Source organism: Myxine glutinosa, chromosome 2 (assembly GCF_964187855.1).
Source record: "Myxine glutinosa chromosome 2, kmMyxGlut1.1, whole genome shotgun sequence".
Taxonomy (NCBI): domain Eukaryota; kingdom Metazoa; phylum Chordata; class Myxini; order Myxiniformes; family Myxinidae; genus Myxine; species Myxine glutinosa.
The window spans coordinates 230,132,314-230,151,021 of record NC_136262.1 but is presented as its reverse complement, the minus strand read 5'-3'; the positions used below and the strand labels follow the sequence as shown (position 1 = coordinate 230,151,021).

Here is an 18,708-nt window from a genome sequence, read left to right as displayed (position 1 = left end):
TGACTTAGGAGCGTTAAAGTGGTGCCCAGAACCATCTTACACTCTCCATGTCAGGATTGCTGGTCTTACTTTCTGTCTAACTCAAACTATCTCTACCGGACTAGCTCTAACCTCTCTTTCTCACAAACAAACATCAGACACTTTTCTTATTCATTTACACTCCTCACCTTTACATTCTCTCTTCTTTACTTCTCTTTCCTCTCATTTCCTCACATCATCAAAAATATGTATGTATGTATGTATATATGTGTTTATGTATATATGTATGTATGTATGTATGTATATATGTATATATGTATGTATATATATATATGTATGTATGTATGTTTGTATGTATTTATATATGTATGTATGTATGTATGTATATATGTATATATGTATATATGTATATATGTATGTATGTATGTATGTATATATGAATGTATGTATGTATGTATATATGTATATATGTATGTATGTATGTATATATGAATGTATGTATGTATGTATATAACTATATATGTATATAACCCTCACCCCTCCCCTTCAAATCTCCCCACCCTCATTGCTTCTCAATTTCCCCCCTCTCACTCCCCCTCCTCAAAGCGTCCTCCCCGCTTCTTCCCCCTTCAAACTCTCACCTCCATCTCCCCCAACCTTCTGCCTCGCTCTTCCCCCTCCTCAAATAACACCTCATTGTGGCTCACCCAATCACCATCAAACCTTTTGTCCGCCCCATCCTTCCCTTTCTCCGAGCTATTCTGAAATCTCTGACACACCTTCAACAGCTCTCCCTACCTCTTCCACCTCTTCCACATCTTACCCTACCCCTCCTCCCCCCTGTTCTGTATCTGATGCTCCCCCTTCCTCTTCATTAACGGTATGGACCTCAAACATCCGGGGCCTTCGTTCAAACTTAACTGATCTCTCCATACAGGTTGCTTCTGTCAAACCAGACGTGATCTGCTTAACAGAAACTTTCCTCCTTTATGATGTCTCTGATTCCATAGTATCTCTCCCGGGCTACTCCCTCCTCCGGTATGATAGACCTGAGCCTCGTCCTGGAGGCGGGGTTGCTATCTTTATCAAAAACTCTCTTCCTCACTCGCCCTGCACTGCACTCTCTCCACCTCACCCCCAGGAATACCTCTGGCTACGGCTTCCCCTTCGCTCCCACCTCTTGTTCATATGTGTGTTGTACCGTCCACCAAACAGTGATGACTCCATCTACATCTCGCTGTCTGATGATATGGACCAACTTCTATCTACTCATCCCAACTCTCTCTTCCTCATATGTGGTGATTTCAACTGTCATCATGCCAGTTGGCTGGGTGTGGGTACCTCTCTCACCAGCCATGGCTCCTCAGCAAAGGACTTCTGCGACTCACTGGGACTGACACAATCTGTCAATTTCCCGACCCGGATCTCAGTCAACGGAACATCTTCTCTTCTGGACTTGGTTATGACTAACTTCCCTGAAAATGTCTGCTGCTCTTCTTCTGCTCCGATCGGATCATCTGATCATGTCCTTGTTAAAGTGGACATCTCTCTGACCATCCTCAGGGAGCCTGCTCAGCGTCGACGAGTCTGGCATTTCACTCAGACCAACTGGCACGGTCTTCAAGCAGCCATCAATCATCTGGACTGGTCTCCCATCTCTACCACCTCTGACATCAACTCATCCTGGGAATTCTTCCAAAGTAAATTGCTCTCTCTCTCATGCACAGATTTATCCCATCTCGTCTTCAGTTGTCATACCCTTCCTCCCGTCCATGGTACACGGAATCTTGTGGTGAGGCTGTTGCCCAGAAACAACTTGCCTTCGTCTCCTGGAAAGCAAATCCAACGGAAGGAAATCTCATTTCCTTTCACAAAGCCCGAAACAAGTGTGTGTCCACCCTCAGGAGAGCCAGGAAACAATATCTCTCCATTCTCAAGACCGAACTCTCTTATCTGTCTCCCTCTTCCAAATCCTGGTGGCGTCTGGTCAAATCCGTTTCTGGTGTTTGTTCCCCCTCCATCCCCTCCCTTACCTCAAACGGCTACACAGCTGACTCCGCACGTGAAAAAGCTGAATGCCTCAACTCTGTGTTTGCCTCTAAATCTTGTGTCCCAAACCCATCCCTCTCTGTACCCACCATACCCAGTCGTACCCTGCTGCTCCTGGACTCCGTGTCCTTTCCTCCTGACAAGGTGGAAAAGTTTCTGTCAACCCTCGACTCTGATTCTGCAACTGGACCCGACGGCATCAGCCCACGGGTCCTAAAATCCTGCTCTGCTGCTCTATCTCACCCTCTCTCTGTTCTCTTCACCCTCTCTTTTGCTCAAGGTCAACTGCCATCTGCTTGGAAATCAGCCAACATCACCGCTTTGCACAAAAAAGGTGCAAAAACAGATCCTAGCAACTACAGACCAATCAGCCTTCTCCCAATTATCAGCAAAGTCATGGAATCCATCATTGCTTCGGATATGAAATCTTTCCTCTTCTCCAATGGCTTGATCTCTGATCATCAATTTGGTTTCAGACCAGGTCACTCTACTCTGGACATGCTGCTTCTGCTGTCTCAACAATGGATGGAGGTCCTCAATGCCAAACAGGAAATTAGAGCTGTCTCCCTCGACATATCACGTGCCTTCGACACGGTCTGGCACCCCGCTCTGCTCACCAAACTCTCCTCCTTTGGTATCCATGGAAATCTCCACGCATGGCTGGCGGACTTCCTCTCTAGTCGTCGTCAACGTGTGGCCCTGAATGGGTTTCTCTCATCTCCTCTTCCTGTTCAGGCTGGAGTTCCCCAAGGCAGTGTTCTGGGCCCCGTGCTTTTTCTGGTCTTCATCAATGATCTCTCTGACTCTCTCGAAAATCCTCTCTATCTCTTTGCTGATGACTCCACTCTCTGCCGCTCCATTCCTCTTCCCTCAGATCGGCAGTCTGCTGCCTCCTCACTCTCTGAAGACCTGGACAAAATCACAGACTGGTCAAACAAGTGGAACATGTCTTTCAATCCTGACAAATCTCACACTCTTACTATGTCTCTCCGAAAAGATCGACTGGACAACCCTCCCATCTACTTTCTCAACAATCCTCTCCAAGAAGTTCTGTCGCTCAAGATTTTGGGTCTCACTATCTGCCATGATCTTTCTTGGGAAAACCACATTTCCAAGCTGGCCTCCAAAGCCAGTCGCCGACTGGGCATCCTCCGTCGTGCGAAGTCCTTCCTCGGCACACCTGAGCTCCTCACCACATACAAGGCTTTCATCCGCAGCTCAATGGAATACTGTTCTCCCCTATGGGCCGGTGCTCCTGCCTCACACCTAGCTCGGCTTCACGCTGTTGAAACCAAAGCTTTCAGAATTATTGGAATCTCCCGCGATGAAGCTATCTCTGAGGGCCTTTCACTCACTCACCGCAGGCAGGTAGGTGGTCTTTCTGTCTTCTACCGACTCCTCTCCGGCCTTGCACCCCCAGCTCTCTCTGTGCTCTGTCCCCCAAATATTCCTACAGGTCGCACAAGATCTGCCAGCAACCCTCTGATGGTTAAACTGCCGAAATCTCGGCTCTCTGCTCACCTTCACTCTTTCATTCCTCTTTTCTCCCGCCTCTGGAACAAACTCCCTCACTCCCTTCAATCCCACTCCTCCCTCCAGGTCTTTAAAACAGCTGTTCACCACCATCTCTTATCTTCCCCCATCCAAAACCTTGATCTTTTCTACCCCCGCTAATTCACCCCAGATCCACCTTGTTTGAAATTCCAACTTCTTTCCTGGAAGTCCTGGCAGTGTCCATATGTTTTATACCTCTCCCACCGCCCCCTTCCCACGCCCCCCCCCAAAGCCCTCGCCCTCTCTCAGATCTCTCGATGTCTCCATGTCTCTCGGTCCCTGCTCTCAAATGTTGTGTTTGTGTCCTTCCCCCTCTCTCCCCATCTTGTCTACCGCTCCCTATGTTATATGTTTTATGTGTCGGTTTGTCTTTCTGTGTGATTAATGTTCGCTCTTTCACGAGCCTCGACCTTGTATACAAAAAAAAAAAAAAAAAAAAAAAAAAAAAAATGTATGTATATATGTATGTATGTATGTATGTATATAACTATATATGTATGTATATATGTATGTATGTATGTATGTATGTATATAACTATATATGTATGTATATATGTATGTATGTATGCATGTATATAACTATATATGTATGTATGTATGTATATATGTTTGTATATATGTATGTATGTATGTATATAACTATATATGTATGTATGTATGTATATATGTTTGTATATATGTATGTATGTATGTATATAACTATATATGTATGTATGTATGTACAATCACGTGAAAAAGTAAGTGTAAAGTTTTGCCTTTTTCAACATATTTCAACATACAGCTATTTGATCTTCATTTCAACAATATTGATAGATAAAGGTGATATAATATAACAAATATCATGAAACATTTACATTTTGTAGTCCATTGTATAATTTAAATAACCATAAATGCAAATTTCGCATGTGGGAAAAGTAAGTACACCCTTGGCTCTAATAGGTGGTATTGCCCCCTTTGGCAGAAACAACCTCAAGTAGGCGTTTCTTATAACTGTCACCAGTCTCTGACATCGACTGGGATAAATTTTCCCCCTCTCCTCCATGCAGAATTCTTTCAGCTGTGCGATGTTTGAGGGGTTTCTTGCATGCACAGCTCGTTTCAAATCCCCCCACAACATCTCCATGGGATTTAGATCCGGGCTTTGACTTGGCCATTCCAGAACCCTCCATTTCTTTCTTTTCAGCCATTCCTTGGTGGATTTGCTGGTATGTTTAGCGTCATTGTCATGTTGCAAGGTCCACCTTCGGTTGAACTTCAACTTTCCGACAGATGGCCTCACATTATCCTCAAGCACCCTTTGGTACAATGAAGAATTCATAGTGGATTCTATGATGGTGAGCTGCCCAGGCCCTGATGCAGCAAAGCTGCCCCAAACCATAATATTTCCACCACCATGCTTTACAGTTGGTATCAGGTTCTTGTGGTCAAATGCTGTCTTTGGTTTTCACCAAACATGTCTTCTGGTACTGTGGCCAAATAGCTCTACCTTTGACTCATCTGTCCAGAGCACATTGCTCCAGAAGTGCTGGTGTTTGCCTCGGTGTTCATTGGCGAAATTTAGTCTTGCCCTGATGTTCTTTCTGGACAGCAAAGGTGTTTCCTCCTGGCACACTTCCCATGTAGATCAAATTTGTGCAGCCTCTTTCTAATGGTAGACTCGTGCACTTTGACATCAAAAGTGGCAAGAGCTACCTGTAGGTCCCGTGATGACATTCTGGGGTTATCAGAGAGTTCTTTCAGCATCTTGCGGTCTGCTCTCGGGCTGAACTTGCTTGGGCGGCCTGGCCTGAACAAGTTGGCAGTTGTTTGGAATCTTCTCCACTTGTAGATGATCTTCCGGACAGTCGAATGATTGATTTCAAATTGTTTGGAGATCTTTTTAAATCCCTTCCCACATTCGTAGGCATCTATAACCTTCTTTCTGAAGGCCTCAGAGAGCTCTTTTGATCTAGGCATGGTGACGCCGCACACTTCAACAACAAAGAGCAAACCAAACTAAATGTCTGAGGTTTAAATAAGACAGGTTCCTCCAAGATCCTCTCTAACGATGCTCTAATCATTTGCACCTGAGCTGGTGCACCTGATTCTAATTTTAGGTATTTGAAGTAGTGATAAATGTACGGGTGTACTTACTTTTCCCACATGCGAAATTTGCATTTATGTTTATTTAAATTATACAATGGACAACAAAATGTAAATGTTTCATGATATTTGTTATATTATATCACCTTTATCTATCAATATTGTTGAAATGAAGATCAAATAGCTGTATGTTGAATTATGTTGAAAAAGTCAAAACTTTACATGGGGTGTACTTACTTTTTCACGTGACTGTATGTATGTATATATGGCCTTTCTTTCGGCATTTTGTGGGTTTATTCCCCTTAAAATTCATTTTCTCTGCAACCGGTTGTCAGATTGACACAAATTTTTCAATAGAGGAGCGCCTCCTCCTGTAGACTTTTTAAATGATAATTATGACTTCAAATGTCACGTGGTATGGGCACCATATTTTTTTTTTTTTTTTTTTTTTTTTTTTTTGTATACAAGATCGAGGCTCGTGAAAGAGCAAACATTAATCACACAAAAAGACAAACCGACACACAAAACACAAAAAACAAGGGGAGCGGCAGACAAGATGGGGAGAGAGGGGGGAGGACACAAAAGAGAGGGGGAAGAAGGGGAAGGACACAAACACAACATTTGAGAGCAGGGACATCGGGAGGACTTGGGGGGAGGTGGGAGAGGATTAAAACATATGAACACTGCAAGGACTCTGGGGTGAATTACCGGGGGTAGAAAAGATCAAGGTTTTCGATGGGGGAAGATAAGAGATGGTGGTGAACAGCTGTTTTAAAGACCTGGAGGGAGGAGTGGGATTGAAGGGAGTGGGGGAGTTTGTTCCAGAGGCGGGAGAAAAGGGGAATGAAAGAGTGAAGGTGAGCAGAGAGCCTAGACTTTGGCAGTTTAACCATAAGAGGGTTGCAGGCAGATCTTGTGCGACCTGAAGGAATATTGGGGGGACAGAGCACAGAGAGAGCTGGGGGAGCAAGGCCGGAGAGGAGTCGGTAGAAGACAGAAAGACCACCTACCTGCCTGCGGTGAGTGAGTGAAAGGCCCTCAGAGATAGCTTCATCGCGGGAGATTCCAATGATTCTGAAAGCTTTGGATTCAACAGCGTGAGGCCGAGCCAGGTGTGAGGCAGGAGCACCAGCCCAGAGGGGGGAACAGTATTCCATTGAGCTGCGGATGAAAGCCTTGTATGTGGTGAGGAGCTCAGGTGTGCCAAGGAAGGACTTCGCACGACGGAGGATGCCCAGTCGGCGACTGGCTTTGGAGGCCAGCTTGGAAATGTGGTTTTCCCAAGAAAGATCATGGCAGATAGTGAGACCCAAAAGCTTGAGCGACAGAACTTCTTGGAGAGGATTGTTGAGAAAGTAGATGGGAGGGTTGTCCAGTCGGTCCTTTCGGAGAGACATTGTAAGAGTGTGAGATTTGTCAGGATTGAAAGACATGTTCCACTTGTTTGACCAGTCTGTGATTTTGTCCAGGTCTGCAGAGAGTGAGGAGGCTGCAGACTGCCGATCTGAGGGATGAGGAATGGAGCGACAGAGAGTAGAGTCGTCAGCAAAGAGATAGAGAGGATTTTCAAGAGAGTCAGAGAGATCATTGATGAAGACCAGAAAAAGCACAGGGCCCAGAACACTACCTTGGGGAACTCCAGCCTGAACAGGAAGAGGAGATGAGAGAAACCCATTCAGGGCCACACGTTGACTACGACCAGAGAGGAAGTCCGCCAGCCATGCGTGGAGATTTCCATGGATACCAAAGGAGGAGAGTTTGGAGAGCAGAGCAGGGTGCCAGACCGTATCGAAGGCACGTGAAATGTCAAGGGAGACAGCTCTAATTTCCTGTTTGGCGTTGAGGACCTCCATCCATTGTTGAGAAAGCAGAAGCAGCATGTCCAGAGTAGAGTGACCAGGTCTGAAACCAAATTGATGATCAGAGATCAAGCCATTGGAGAAGAGGAAAGATTTAATATCTGAAGCAATGATGGATTCCATGACTTTGCTGATAATTGGGAGAAGGCTGATTGGTCTGTAGTTGCTGGGATCTGTTTTTGCACCTTTTTTGTGCAAAGCGGTGATGTTGGCTGATTTCCAAGCAGATGGCAGATGACCTTGAGCAAAAGAGAGGGTGAAGAGAACAGAAAGAGGGAGTGAAAGAGCAGAAGAACATGATTTTAGGACCCGTGGGCTGATGCCGTCAGGACCAGTTGCAGAATCAGAGTCGAGGGTTGACAGAAACTTTTCCACCTTGTCAGGAGGAAAGGACACAGAGTCCAGGAGCAGCTTGGTACAACTGGGTACGGTGGGTACAGAGAGGGATGGGTTTGGGACACAAGATTTAGAGGCAAACACAGAGTTGAGGCATTCAGCTTTTTCACGTGCGGAGTCAGCCGTTAAGCTGTTTGAGGTGAGGGAGGGGATGGAGGGGGAACAAACACCAGAAACAGATTTGACCAGACGCCACCAGGATTTGGAAGAGGGAGACAGATAAGAGAGTTCGGTCTTGAGAATGGTGAGATATTGTTTCCTGGCTCTCCTGAGGGTGGACACACAATTGTTTCGGGCTTTGTGAAAGGAAATGAGATTTCCTTCCGTTGGATTTGCTTTCCAGGAGACGAAAGCAAGTTGTTTCAGGGCAACAGCCTCACCACAAGATTCCGTGTACCATGGACGGGAGGAAGGGTATGACAACTGAAGACGAGATGGTATAAATCTGTGCATGAGAGAGAGCAATTTACTTTGAAAGAATTCCCAGGATGAGTTGATGTCAGAGGCGGTAGAGATGGGAGACCAGTCCAGATGATTGATGGCTGCTTGAAGACCGTGCCAGTTGGCCTGAGTGAAATGCCAGACTCGTCGACGCTGAGGAGGCTCTCTGAGAATGGTCAGAGAGATGTCCACTTTGACAAGCACATGATCAGATGAGCCGATTGGAGCAGAAGAAGAGCAGCTGACATTTTCAGGGAAGTTTGTCATAACCAAATCCAGAAGAGAAGATGCTCCGTTGACTGAGATCCGGGTCGGGAAATTGACAGATTGTGTCAGTCCCAGTGAGTCGCAGAAGTCCTTTGCTGAAGAGCCATGGCTGGTGAGAGAGGTACCCACACCCAGCCAACTGGAATGGTGACAATTGAAATCACCACATATGAGGAAGAGAGAGTTGGGATGGGTAGATAGAAGTTGGTCCATATTATCAGACAGTGAGATGTAGATGGAGTCATCGCTGATTGGTGGACGGTACAACACACATATGAACAAAAGGTGGGAGCGAAGGGGAAGCCGTAGCCAAAGGTATTCCTGGGGGTGAGGTGGAGAGAGGGCAGTGGAGGGCGAGTGAGGAAGAGAGTTTTTTATAAAGATAGCAACCCCACCTCCAGGACGAGGCTCAGGTCTATCATACCGGAGGAGGGAGTAACCTGGGAGAGATACCAAGGCATCAGAGACATCATGAAGGAGGAAAGTTTCTGTTAAGCAGATCACATCTGGTTTGTCAGAAGCAACCTGTATGGAGAGGTCAGTCAAGTTTGAGCGAAGGCCCCGGATGTTTGAGGTCCATACCGTTAATGAAGAGGAAGGGGGAGCATCGGGTCCAGAACAGGGGGGGGGGAGGGGTAGGGTAAGATGTGGAAGAGGAGGAAGAGGTAGGGAGAGCTGTTGAAGGTGTGTCAGAGATTTCAGAATAGCTTGGAGAAAGGGAAGAATGGGGCAGACAAAAGGTTTGATGGAGATTGGGTGAGGCACAGTGAGGTGTTATTTGAGGAGGGGGAAGAGCAAGGCAGGAGGTTTGGGGAGATGAAGGTGAAAGTTGGAAGGAGGAAGAAGCAGGGAGGATGCTTTGAGGAGGAGGGGTGAGAGGGGAGTCTAGGAGGGGAGGAGCGAGGGAGAGTCTCGGAGGGGAGGGGTGTGGGGGGAGTTTAGGAGGGAGTGGAGGGAAGGGGCAAGGGGGGAGATTTGAAAGGGATGGGTGATGGGGAGGATTTGGAGGGGAGGGGTGAGATTGGATTTTGAAAAGTGTACGATCCATGGGAAACGAACATTTTTTGCAAAATGAGTTTGAGACCTTCGAGTCAAAAATACGTTTGAGGACACTGGAGGAGGGGTGGAGTTCTGGATAGTTTAGGGAATTTAGAAAGGAGGAACTGTAAGAGATGGTATTATATATATTTTTTGGAATGAATAGATTTGGTGAGCAAGACGAAAGCATCCTTTTGTAGGAAAAGAAGAAAAGGGTGTTATAATATATGAGAGAAAATAGTTGTTCAGGGGAGAGATTATACATTTCTAACCGCGTGATCGCGAATGAAGAACGAACGAACAAATAAGAACAACAAATAAACGAATAAGACCTGGGAAGGAAATATTTTTTGGGGTTTTTTTTTTTTTGTGAGTACAGATATTAAACAAGGAGGACGGGGTGAACGACTGGGACGAAACAGAGAACGAAAATAAATTCAGCGCATTCGACGAATCGCTGAGAGAAAAACAAACCACAAGGTCTGAGACGGTACGGTAGTCTAAGCCTACGAGTACTAGGCCGCAGAATACTCGATACCATTAACCGACGATTGTGTATACATGAACGAAAAATTAGCACCGAAAATTTTTCCAAAAGATACGCTATAGGTACATACACCGAAAGATAGGTACAGTCTCGACAAAAACACAATTGAGAAATATCACTTAGCTTCGAAAGCGTGAGCGCATGGAGCAGCTTCGAAAAGACGTGACCTCGCCGTGATCTCGCGAGATCTCCGTATTGGAAAAACCGAAACTCTTTGCAGCTCTATAGCTCTGAAACTGCTCACTGGAGAAAATGGAAAGGTGGCTAATTGCAAAGTACTCCCCGTGGGGAATATCATGTAATGATGATGCCATTATTATGACGTCATAAATCGACAAGTCGAACACTTGATCTGATCAGTATAAAATTTATTGAGCATGATCTAGGGATAAATTGGTTGAGAAAATAAAATTGATGACGACCTATGGGTCACGTGGTTCTGCAGCCATACTTTAACATCGTAGCGCATAGGGCAATGCCATCTTGAACAGTGTCTGTCCGTCCGGTGTATTTATGTCCCTCACAAACATCCACAAATAAGAGCTGAGGATCTGGTCACATGAAAGGTTGATAGCAGATCCTCCACTCAGCAGATCCAAGCCCAGCTACGCCGTTGTTAGCCTATCGGTCTTGTTTTCTCTTGTTGTTGTTGACTTTGTTAGTGGGCAGTCCATGATTCTCGGTTCAACACAAATCCAAAGTTGTTTACAATTTTGAAGCACCATGTTTTCTAAACTTGACACTCATATATATTCCTTCATCTAGCTGTTCTCTTTGCTGTGGAGTTGACTTGGTCTGGCTGTGCTCTTGTGTCTTTTTACTTCAGTCTGATAAAACTGCATATTGCCACTTCATGGTTCATCCCAGCCCCACCCCAGCCAGCAATCTGACAATGGCCTAACTTTGGCAAAGCTGAAACAGTCGGTTGGAATGTCAGTGCAAATCAGTAGGGTGTATGCTAGACTAGGGCCTCGGACTCTGAACTTTCTACACTCACTTATTCCCTACTCATTTTCCCTGCCCACGCCTTCATACGTGAGTGTGTGTGTGTGTGTGTGTGTGTGTGTGTGTGTGTGGTTTTCTCCATCGGATCCCCTCCAGCTTGCAGACCTGCCACTCTGTTACCTACCTTCTTCATGACCTTTTCTTGAGAAAAAAAACAAAGGACTGACAGCGACACAGTTTTGCTTGATGGTGAAAATCACGCATAGGTGCAGCAGATATAATGCGGACATTCTTGATGAATGTGCACAGAGAAAGTTCAGGCAAGTTTACTATACTACTCGCTACTCGCTCTTTGTTCAGCTTTTTCTGAAAACAGAAAACATGAGATTGAGTGACGACAGAAAGAATCTTGCTATTGGCTCTCCACTCCCACAAACGTATTTTTTACGATACTACATCAAAATGTTGACAGCTGTAGTTTGAGTGATTGGGGTGTCAGTGATTGATTTTGAGTGTGAGTGAATGGTCACCCAGTTTCTTTAATAGAAACAATGGGTTGGATTGATTTGCAGTTCAATGACACCATAAGTTTTGGCACTGACATCTCGTCTCTTTTTGTAAAATAGATCCTTCTGTAATCATCTTCTGGAGTCGTCTTTCTTTTTGAATTCCTTTTCACTCAGATCACTGTTTTCTGGGTACTGCTCGTTCTGTCTTTACTATAAACTTTGTCTGCTTCTTTTATGGGCATCCTTTTGAATATATTTCTCTTCTCAATTTATGAAGAATGTTCCTCATCTGCATAAGTAGTGTAGCTTTAATGACTCTGCAGTGACTATTTCTTGAAAATCTTATGTTTATCAATTGTCCATTTAATATAGCACTTACAAATTCTAAAGGATACTAAATAGTTTCACATCTCCTTTCAAAGAGGCTGTCGCATGCCTTATCCCATGCTTCCCATCCGACCCACCCTTTCAATGAACTTTGGAAAATAATGTGCAGATTAAATGTGCGAAAACCATATAACCATGTACTTCTCCCATGTGGATTAAATCTCTTATGAAAGTATTTTATGAGTTCTTATGTCATTTTGTGGCTTTATATAAAATGACAACAACAGTGTGAGGAGCTGCTATTAGTCCCCTACACCGGAGGGGACTATAGGTTTACACTCCGTCCCTTCCTCCGTCTGTCCGTCTGTCAGTCCGTCATGCAAAGAACAGTTTTCCGGACTTTTTTTCTAAACTCTTAATGCTAATGTTTTCAGACTTGGCACATGGTTTCCTCATGATAAGTTACAGATCAAGTTCGAACTTCACGACGTTTCGATCATTTTTGACAAATTTATGGCACTTTGAACTTTGGTAATTTCCCCAACAGTTTTCCGGACGACAGACTGCGGGTAGGGGACATGTATTGCAGCGCAATACTCAGAATGCTTGTTATAAAAGTCGGATTATTGGTCACAGTTGCCATCATAGGTGAGGGACATGATTTGAATTGATTTCCATATCTTGAAAAAATACTTTTTCAACAAATATATTAGCTGAACTTCACAAAATACTACATTGACAATGATTTTATACTTACAGCTGAATGATCAACCTTGTTATTGAAATCATTAATCAGATAAAATCAACCTTATTTTCAGTTTGATATTGGAGAGTGGGGTAGAGAGAGAAAGATTTCTAAATTTGCAGATGACACAAAGATTGGGGAAAGGTAGAGAGCAGGGAAGGGGAGGTCATCAGATTCAGGAATGTCTCGATACTTTAATAGATTGGGCAAAATATTGGCAGATGCAATTTAACATAAATGAATGTAAGGTGCTGGAAATGGGTCGGAATAATGAAAATAGGGATTATGAGATGCAAGGGACAGTCTTGGAGCATCTCACAAAGGAGGAACATTGGGGGTGGTAATATATATGGAGATAAGCTCCCAACGCAATGCGCAGCAGCTACAGACAGGTAAAGCAAACAGGGTTTTAGGTTGTTTTCATAGTGGAATAAATTGTAAATCGAAAGAGGTCGTTTTAACACTGTATAGGAATTTAGTGAGGCCTCATCGAGAATATGTTGTTCACTTTTGATCACCACATCTGAAGATGGACATAGCTGCCACAGAGAGGGTACAGCATCTAGCAATGACATTGATTCCAAGGATAGCTCGACTAAGCTATGAGGAGTGGTTTAAAGAGACAGGATTTTGGATTGGCAGAAGTGGAAAGTTGGAAAGGTAGTGGCACTTGGAAAGGTGGAGGCATTAGATGGGTTATAACAACAAATAACAAGGAAACTAGATGCAGGAGGACATTCGGCCCATCATGCCTGTTCCACACCATTACCAGACCAAATACATCCGTCAAAACGACGTAATTTAATTGGGGAATAAGGGGAGGAGTGGGGATGAGAACAATGTCTCACACTCAGGGATATCTCAAGGGTGTTAAAATAAAAAAATAGGGAAATACATTTAATTATAATGATAAATTCTAGATAGATTTTCATTGGAACTGTATTGGTGCTTGGATGCATTGGGGATGGAGGGGTATGGGGATATTGGCAGGACTTTGAGTTAGCTTGTGTGTGTATTTTGTGATGGTTTCTGGGTTAGTGCAGCACAAGCATCTTGGGCCAAATGGCCTCCTGCTGCCTCACAGTTCCTTTGCTAAAGTTGAGTAGACTCTCCTCCAGGAGAAATGGATTTCCTTCAGATATAAATAATTAATCATGAATAAAATGATACTGTATTTTCTTTTTCTTTTTGCACATGGAGGACCTTATACATGTATCATATTCAGGACCAAGATATGAGGAGACATAATTGGCCTTTAACTTAATTACAAGGACATTAGTAGACAATTGACAAACGCAGGGTATATATGGGATTGGAACTTCAGTTCGTAGCATCATGAGCCAGAGATTCATATGGAAACACTTACAGGTCAATCCCCTGATGTAATTTCCTGTCTAAATGTAATTTTGCATCTCTGATAATGATTATACATAATACCTGGCCTTTTGTAATTACTCCATTGCACTAATCATATTCGTTGTTATTACTTTACTGTATTTGATGATGTACTGATCATTTTTTTGGTTTAACATGCTAACACAATTTCACCTATTTACAGGTTACAAGGGGGAGAGATGCGAGGCCGAAGAGGAAGAAACTACACAATATATGACTAATGTTTGGTCACTCAGTCAGCAAGCTTTGCACTCATGATCTTTCAGATCGCCAAAGTTATCCTTCAAACGTTTATTTTCACACCGAAAGCGAGCATGTTTTCTGGAAAGCAGAAGCAAGAACTGAACAAACCTTCAGGCACTGATAATCAGCTTGGGGAATACCTTCCATCCACCGGCAAACAGTCCAAATTTTCATCCCGTTTAAAAAGCACCGTGAAAAAGTTGACCAAAAGCCGCCCCCCGAACCACGACTTTGTGAGGAGCAAATCGAGTTCGCACGGTCTGCCACACAGGGCTTTTACTACCATGAGGCCTGAACCCGCACCGTCCACAAATAGTATATCACAAGCGCTAGAGTCAAATGCCAGTGATCCAGATGATATTGTACACAGACGGGAGGTTACAAACATAGCCCATACTCTTCACAAACCTGAGTATTCTGACAATAATGAGGGTGCATCACCAAGGGTTTCAGCAAACTGCCAAGTACAAGTGACCACAGCACATACAGTGGTTGAAGATAAGCAATCTTCTTGGTCTGATACGGGAAAAGCTCTACAAAAGTTAAGGAACTGGAAAAGGATTAGCCAGGATGATGATCTTTGTGAGGCTGTTGCATCAGAAGGCTGTCAAAGTTATCTACCCAAGCATCTGGAATACCAGCAGAGGCCTTCATGTACACCTTCAGAGTTGGTGGAGACTTCGTTTGAAACCAGCCATGTGATGGAAAAAATATTTAAAGAATTGCAAGGGATCAGCCGCATTGAGCTAGAAATTGTAGAGCTACGTGACCAGGTCCAAGCATTGAAGCGTTCTGTTCGTGAGATCTCGCAGAATGTTGAGGTAGTGCAGAGCGAGATTGAGCACCTACGCAATGGATTTCCTCAAGTTACGACTGACGGTGACTTACAAAAGTTTTGCGAAGGTCAGGAAGAGCTCCAGCAGTCATGTGTCCGCCTCTTCAATGTCCCCGAGCAGCATCCAGAGAACATAATGAACACCATTTGCAGCATTTTGTCTGAAAATATTGGACTCAATGACATTATGGTGGAGCGTGCAGTCCGCTTGGGTGACTCAAAGACACCTGGACCTTCCAAGCCTCGTCCAATTTTGGTACGGTTCGCTCTTCGATCTGACAAAGTCGCAGTAATGAGTAAGCAACAAGAACTAAATAAAATTGGTATTGAGATAGATGGCGACAGCTTGTGGCATCTCAAGGCAGTTCTTCCAAAAATATTCCCTTCTCCAAAAGCGGGACATTTTTGCAAATTATACAAAACACCCTCTTTTGCTTCCAGCGGAGATGAAGGTGCTTGTGCTGCTGGGACAGAGCAAGGTCCTTCTCATTCTGGTGCCACCTGCCTAGCATCTCTTTCTACTCTCCACTCAAATTCAAACTACACCTTTGAGTCTGCAAAGACAGTGATTGTTGATTGTCAGCCTAATCTTAATCACTCTTGCGGTTCATATTCTGAACAATATGCATTTGACCAATCACCAACATACGAAGAGGTGGTAAATTCCATCCTGAAATTTTCTCACAAGGAAACTTCTAAATTAAAATTGTCTTCGGACAGTGGAACGTCCATTGATGAAAATGAATTTTGGCCTCGGAGCAGTGCAATTTCTGCAGAACTTAAACAAGATGGCGATTCATCCATAGCTGAAGAAGAATTTGGTTTGGGTGACGATGAAGATGCCTTTGTTTCCTCAGAAACGTCTATGGTGTTCCAAGGAGATGACGACTGTGAAGTTTACACTTGCATGCGGAGCTTGGTTCCTACCATGCAAAACAACCACGAAAAAGAAAACGTAATAAATGCTACAGTACAATTATTCCATTCTGTTTGTAGGGATAACGATGTGTCAAAGGTAAATAACAACCAGGAGCATACCTGCAATAAGGAGCAGCAGAGATTGTCCAGCGTAGTTTCCTGTGAAGATGCAACAAATGAAACAGATTATTTGCAAGAGAGAAGTCGCACTGAAGCAAGGCAACGGCCTCCAGAAGATCGCTTGATTTCACCGGGTGAGCAGAATGCAGCACCACTTTCCGGTCATTCAGAAAACCAAGGCAAAGAGGATGAACCAGATTCTCAAGAGACTGAGGCACACCAGGATGCTGATAGCAGATTTGTTTCAAGTTGGCAGTCACTGCCTGGCAACTCGGCTTTCTCAGAAGCTGAAGCGGACATGGAGAATAGTTCTCATTATCAAAACTGGCATCAGAAAGAAGATTACCAAACAGCCACCTGGCCACTTACAAAGCAAAGCAGTGATTCAGGTGTAGAAACTCAACAGATGGGCACATGCCAAGACGAACAAGTCAGTAATTCCGCGATGTACTACATGACAACAAACAAAATAGTGGAGCAAAAATTGAGGTGGAGCACAGAAACAACTTCCGGCCAGGGAAGTTACTCTCAAACTAGCCCGACAGCCAAAGAGGACACGTCACTAGTAGGCTCATGGAAGCGAGGCCTGCACTTTATTGGCAGCCGTTTTTCACTACAGGAGAACCCTTCACACACCGAAACGAATGACAACCATCCGGCATATCACAGCCAAAGTGAGCTTGTTGGTGAGTATAATGAAAGCCGATCAGGTTGGCATGATGAGCCAGAAAAGGAGAGCCATAGCTTCAGTCTACGTTGTTTCAGCAGCAGCACACTGCAACATGCATGCTCTGCCCTGGGTCAGGTTTTCAACCGGCTCGACAGCTCTCGTGCTCGATCACAGTCAGTCACACAACATGTTGATGAAGGTATATTTCCATTGGAGAGGAGGCAGTATAGTGAAGAATATTCTCAAAGCCAAACGTTTATCAGCCCTGAAGAACCTGGAAATTATATTGAAGTAATGGAAGAGGTGCTTTCTAAGTTGGAGAAGCAAGGTGCAATTCAGGAATCGGTACCTTATCTACCTGATAGTTGCACAGAATCACAGGAAATTCATATCCATGAACAGCACGAATCACAAGAAGATGGTTTAAAGTTAGCTAAGGAGGAATATATAAACGAATATAATGCAAATGATGCGAGTGATGTATTTGAAGATGTGCAGAGCGCACCAGGCAATGAGGAAGCTGTGTTTAAAATGGACGGTGGAGAAGAGACCGAGTCACTTGGGCCTGTGGAAGAGAATTGTAACACGCCAACCAAGGAAAAGCCACTGGATTCACCGATAGACAAGGGCAGTGGTGAATTTTCAAGCCGGTACCTAAACAACTTCAAGAAGGCTCTAGAAGAGAAAAAGAAAACTAAGCCCACTTTCAAAGCAGCAGTGCTGAAAACTCAAAAAACGCTGTTGGCACAGAAGGAAAGACAACAGGACGCAGGTATGATCTTTATTTCGTTATTTATTTCACAATGCCATGCTTATTAGTGAATTATTCAAAACGAAGTTGCTCGTTCTTGTAATTTTGGCACTTTTACTTTCACGAGAGTTAAAAAAAATTCACCTCGATTCATCAAGTCATTGAATCATTAATGAATATATTGAAAGAAACTCATATCCTGATGAATAAATCCGAGTTGTGCACTGTCTACTTGGTGGTGATTGTCTTGTTGTAAAGCACCACTGTGAAAAGCTATGCAATGTTGAAAGTGTTGATTATTCATTATTTAATTCTCTTCTCTTCCTTTGCCTCCACCCATTTCCCTTTGCACCTCTCCCACTACCTTTCCATTGGTATCCCCTACTTTGTCTTTTCCTCAGAGGTCAGAAAGCACAATAAGATGACACACATCTTCAAGAAAAGTCATTTTTATACATATATTTAATCCTCTTCACAATTGAAATTGTTCAAGTCCATACATCCATGGACACACACACACACACACACACACACACTCTCACACACACTCACACACACACACACACACACACACACACACACACACACACACACACACACACACACACACACACACACACACACACACACGCACACTTCTTGAATTTCATGCCTTGTGTGAGCTCCACATGTTGTGTGACATCGATAAGTTCTGGATTTTCTGCTTACCATTTTACTACAGATTATCATTTGAAAAACAAGAGCTTTAATGATAAAATAAAAATTATAAATGATTTGGCTTTTCATGCATGGCTCCAACCACAAAAATGACAACACACAAATGGATGATTTGTCATTTATTTTCACATTTACCTGTGTTTCCTCTTTTTTTATCATGAAAAAGGCGAATGAAAGCACCGGGTTGCGGAACATCTCACCTTTCAACATCGTTGGAGGGTAAGTAGCTTGACATCTGCAAGATATGCATCTGGCAGTCCCACGGCACACAAACATTACTTCATAATGCACCTCTTGAACCCCAACATTGCTTTAGATGTT

The 18,708-nt window shown here is 43.9% G+C and overlaps 1 protein-coding gene across 1 annotated transcript in view; it reads left to right on the top strand.

The window, feature by feature from the left end:
* The window catches only part of LOC137422153 (protein unc-13 homolog B), a 745,568-nt gene that overhangs the window by 155,210 nt on the left and 571,650 nt on the right, over nucleotides 1–18,708 (top strand). Inside the window, exon 7 of the mRNA XM_068108912.2 lies at nucleotides 18,554–18,606. Within this exon, the coding sequence (XP_067965013.2) occupies nucleotides 18,554–18,606 (53 nt within the window). The remainder of the gene's footprint in view (nucleotides 1–18,553; nucleotides 18,607–18,708) is intronic.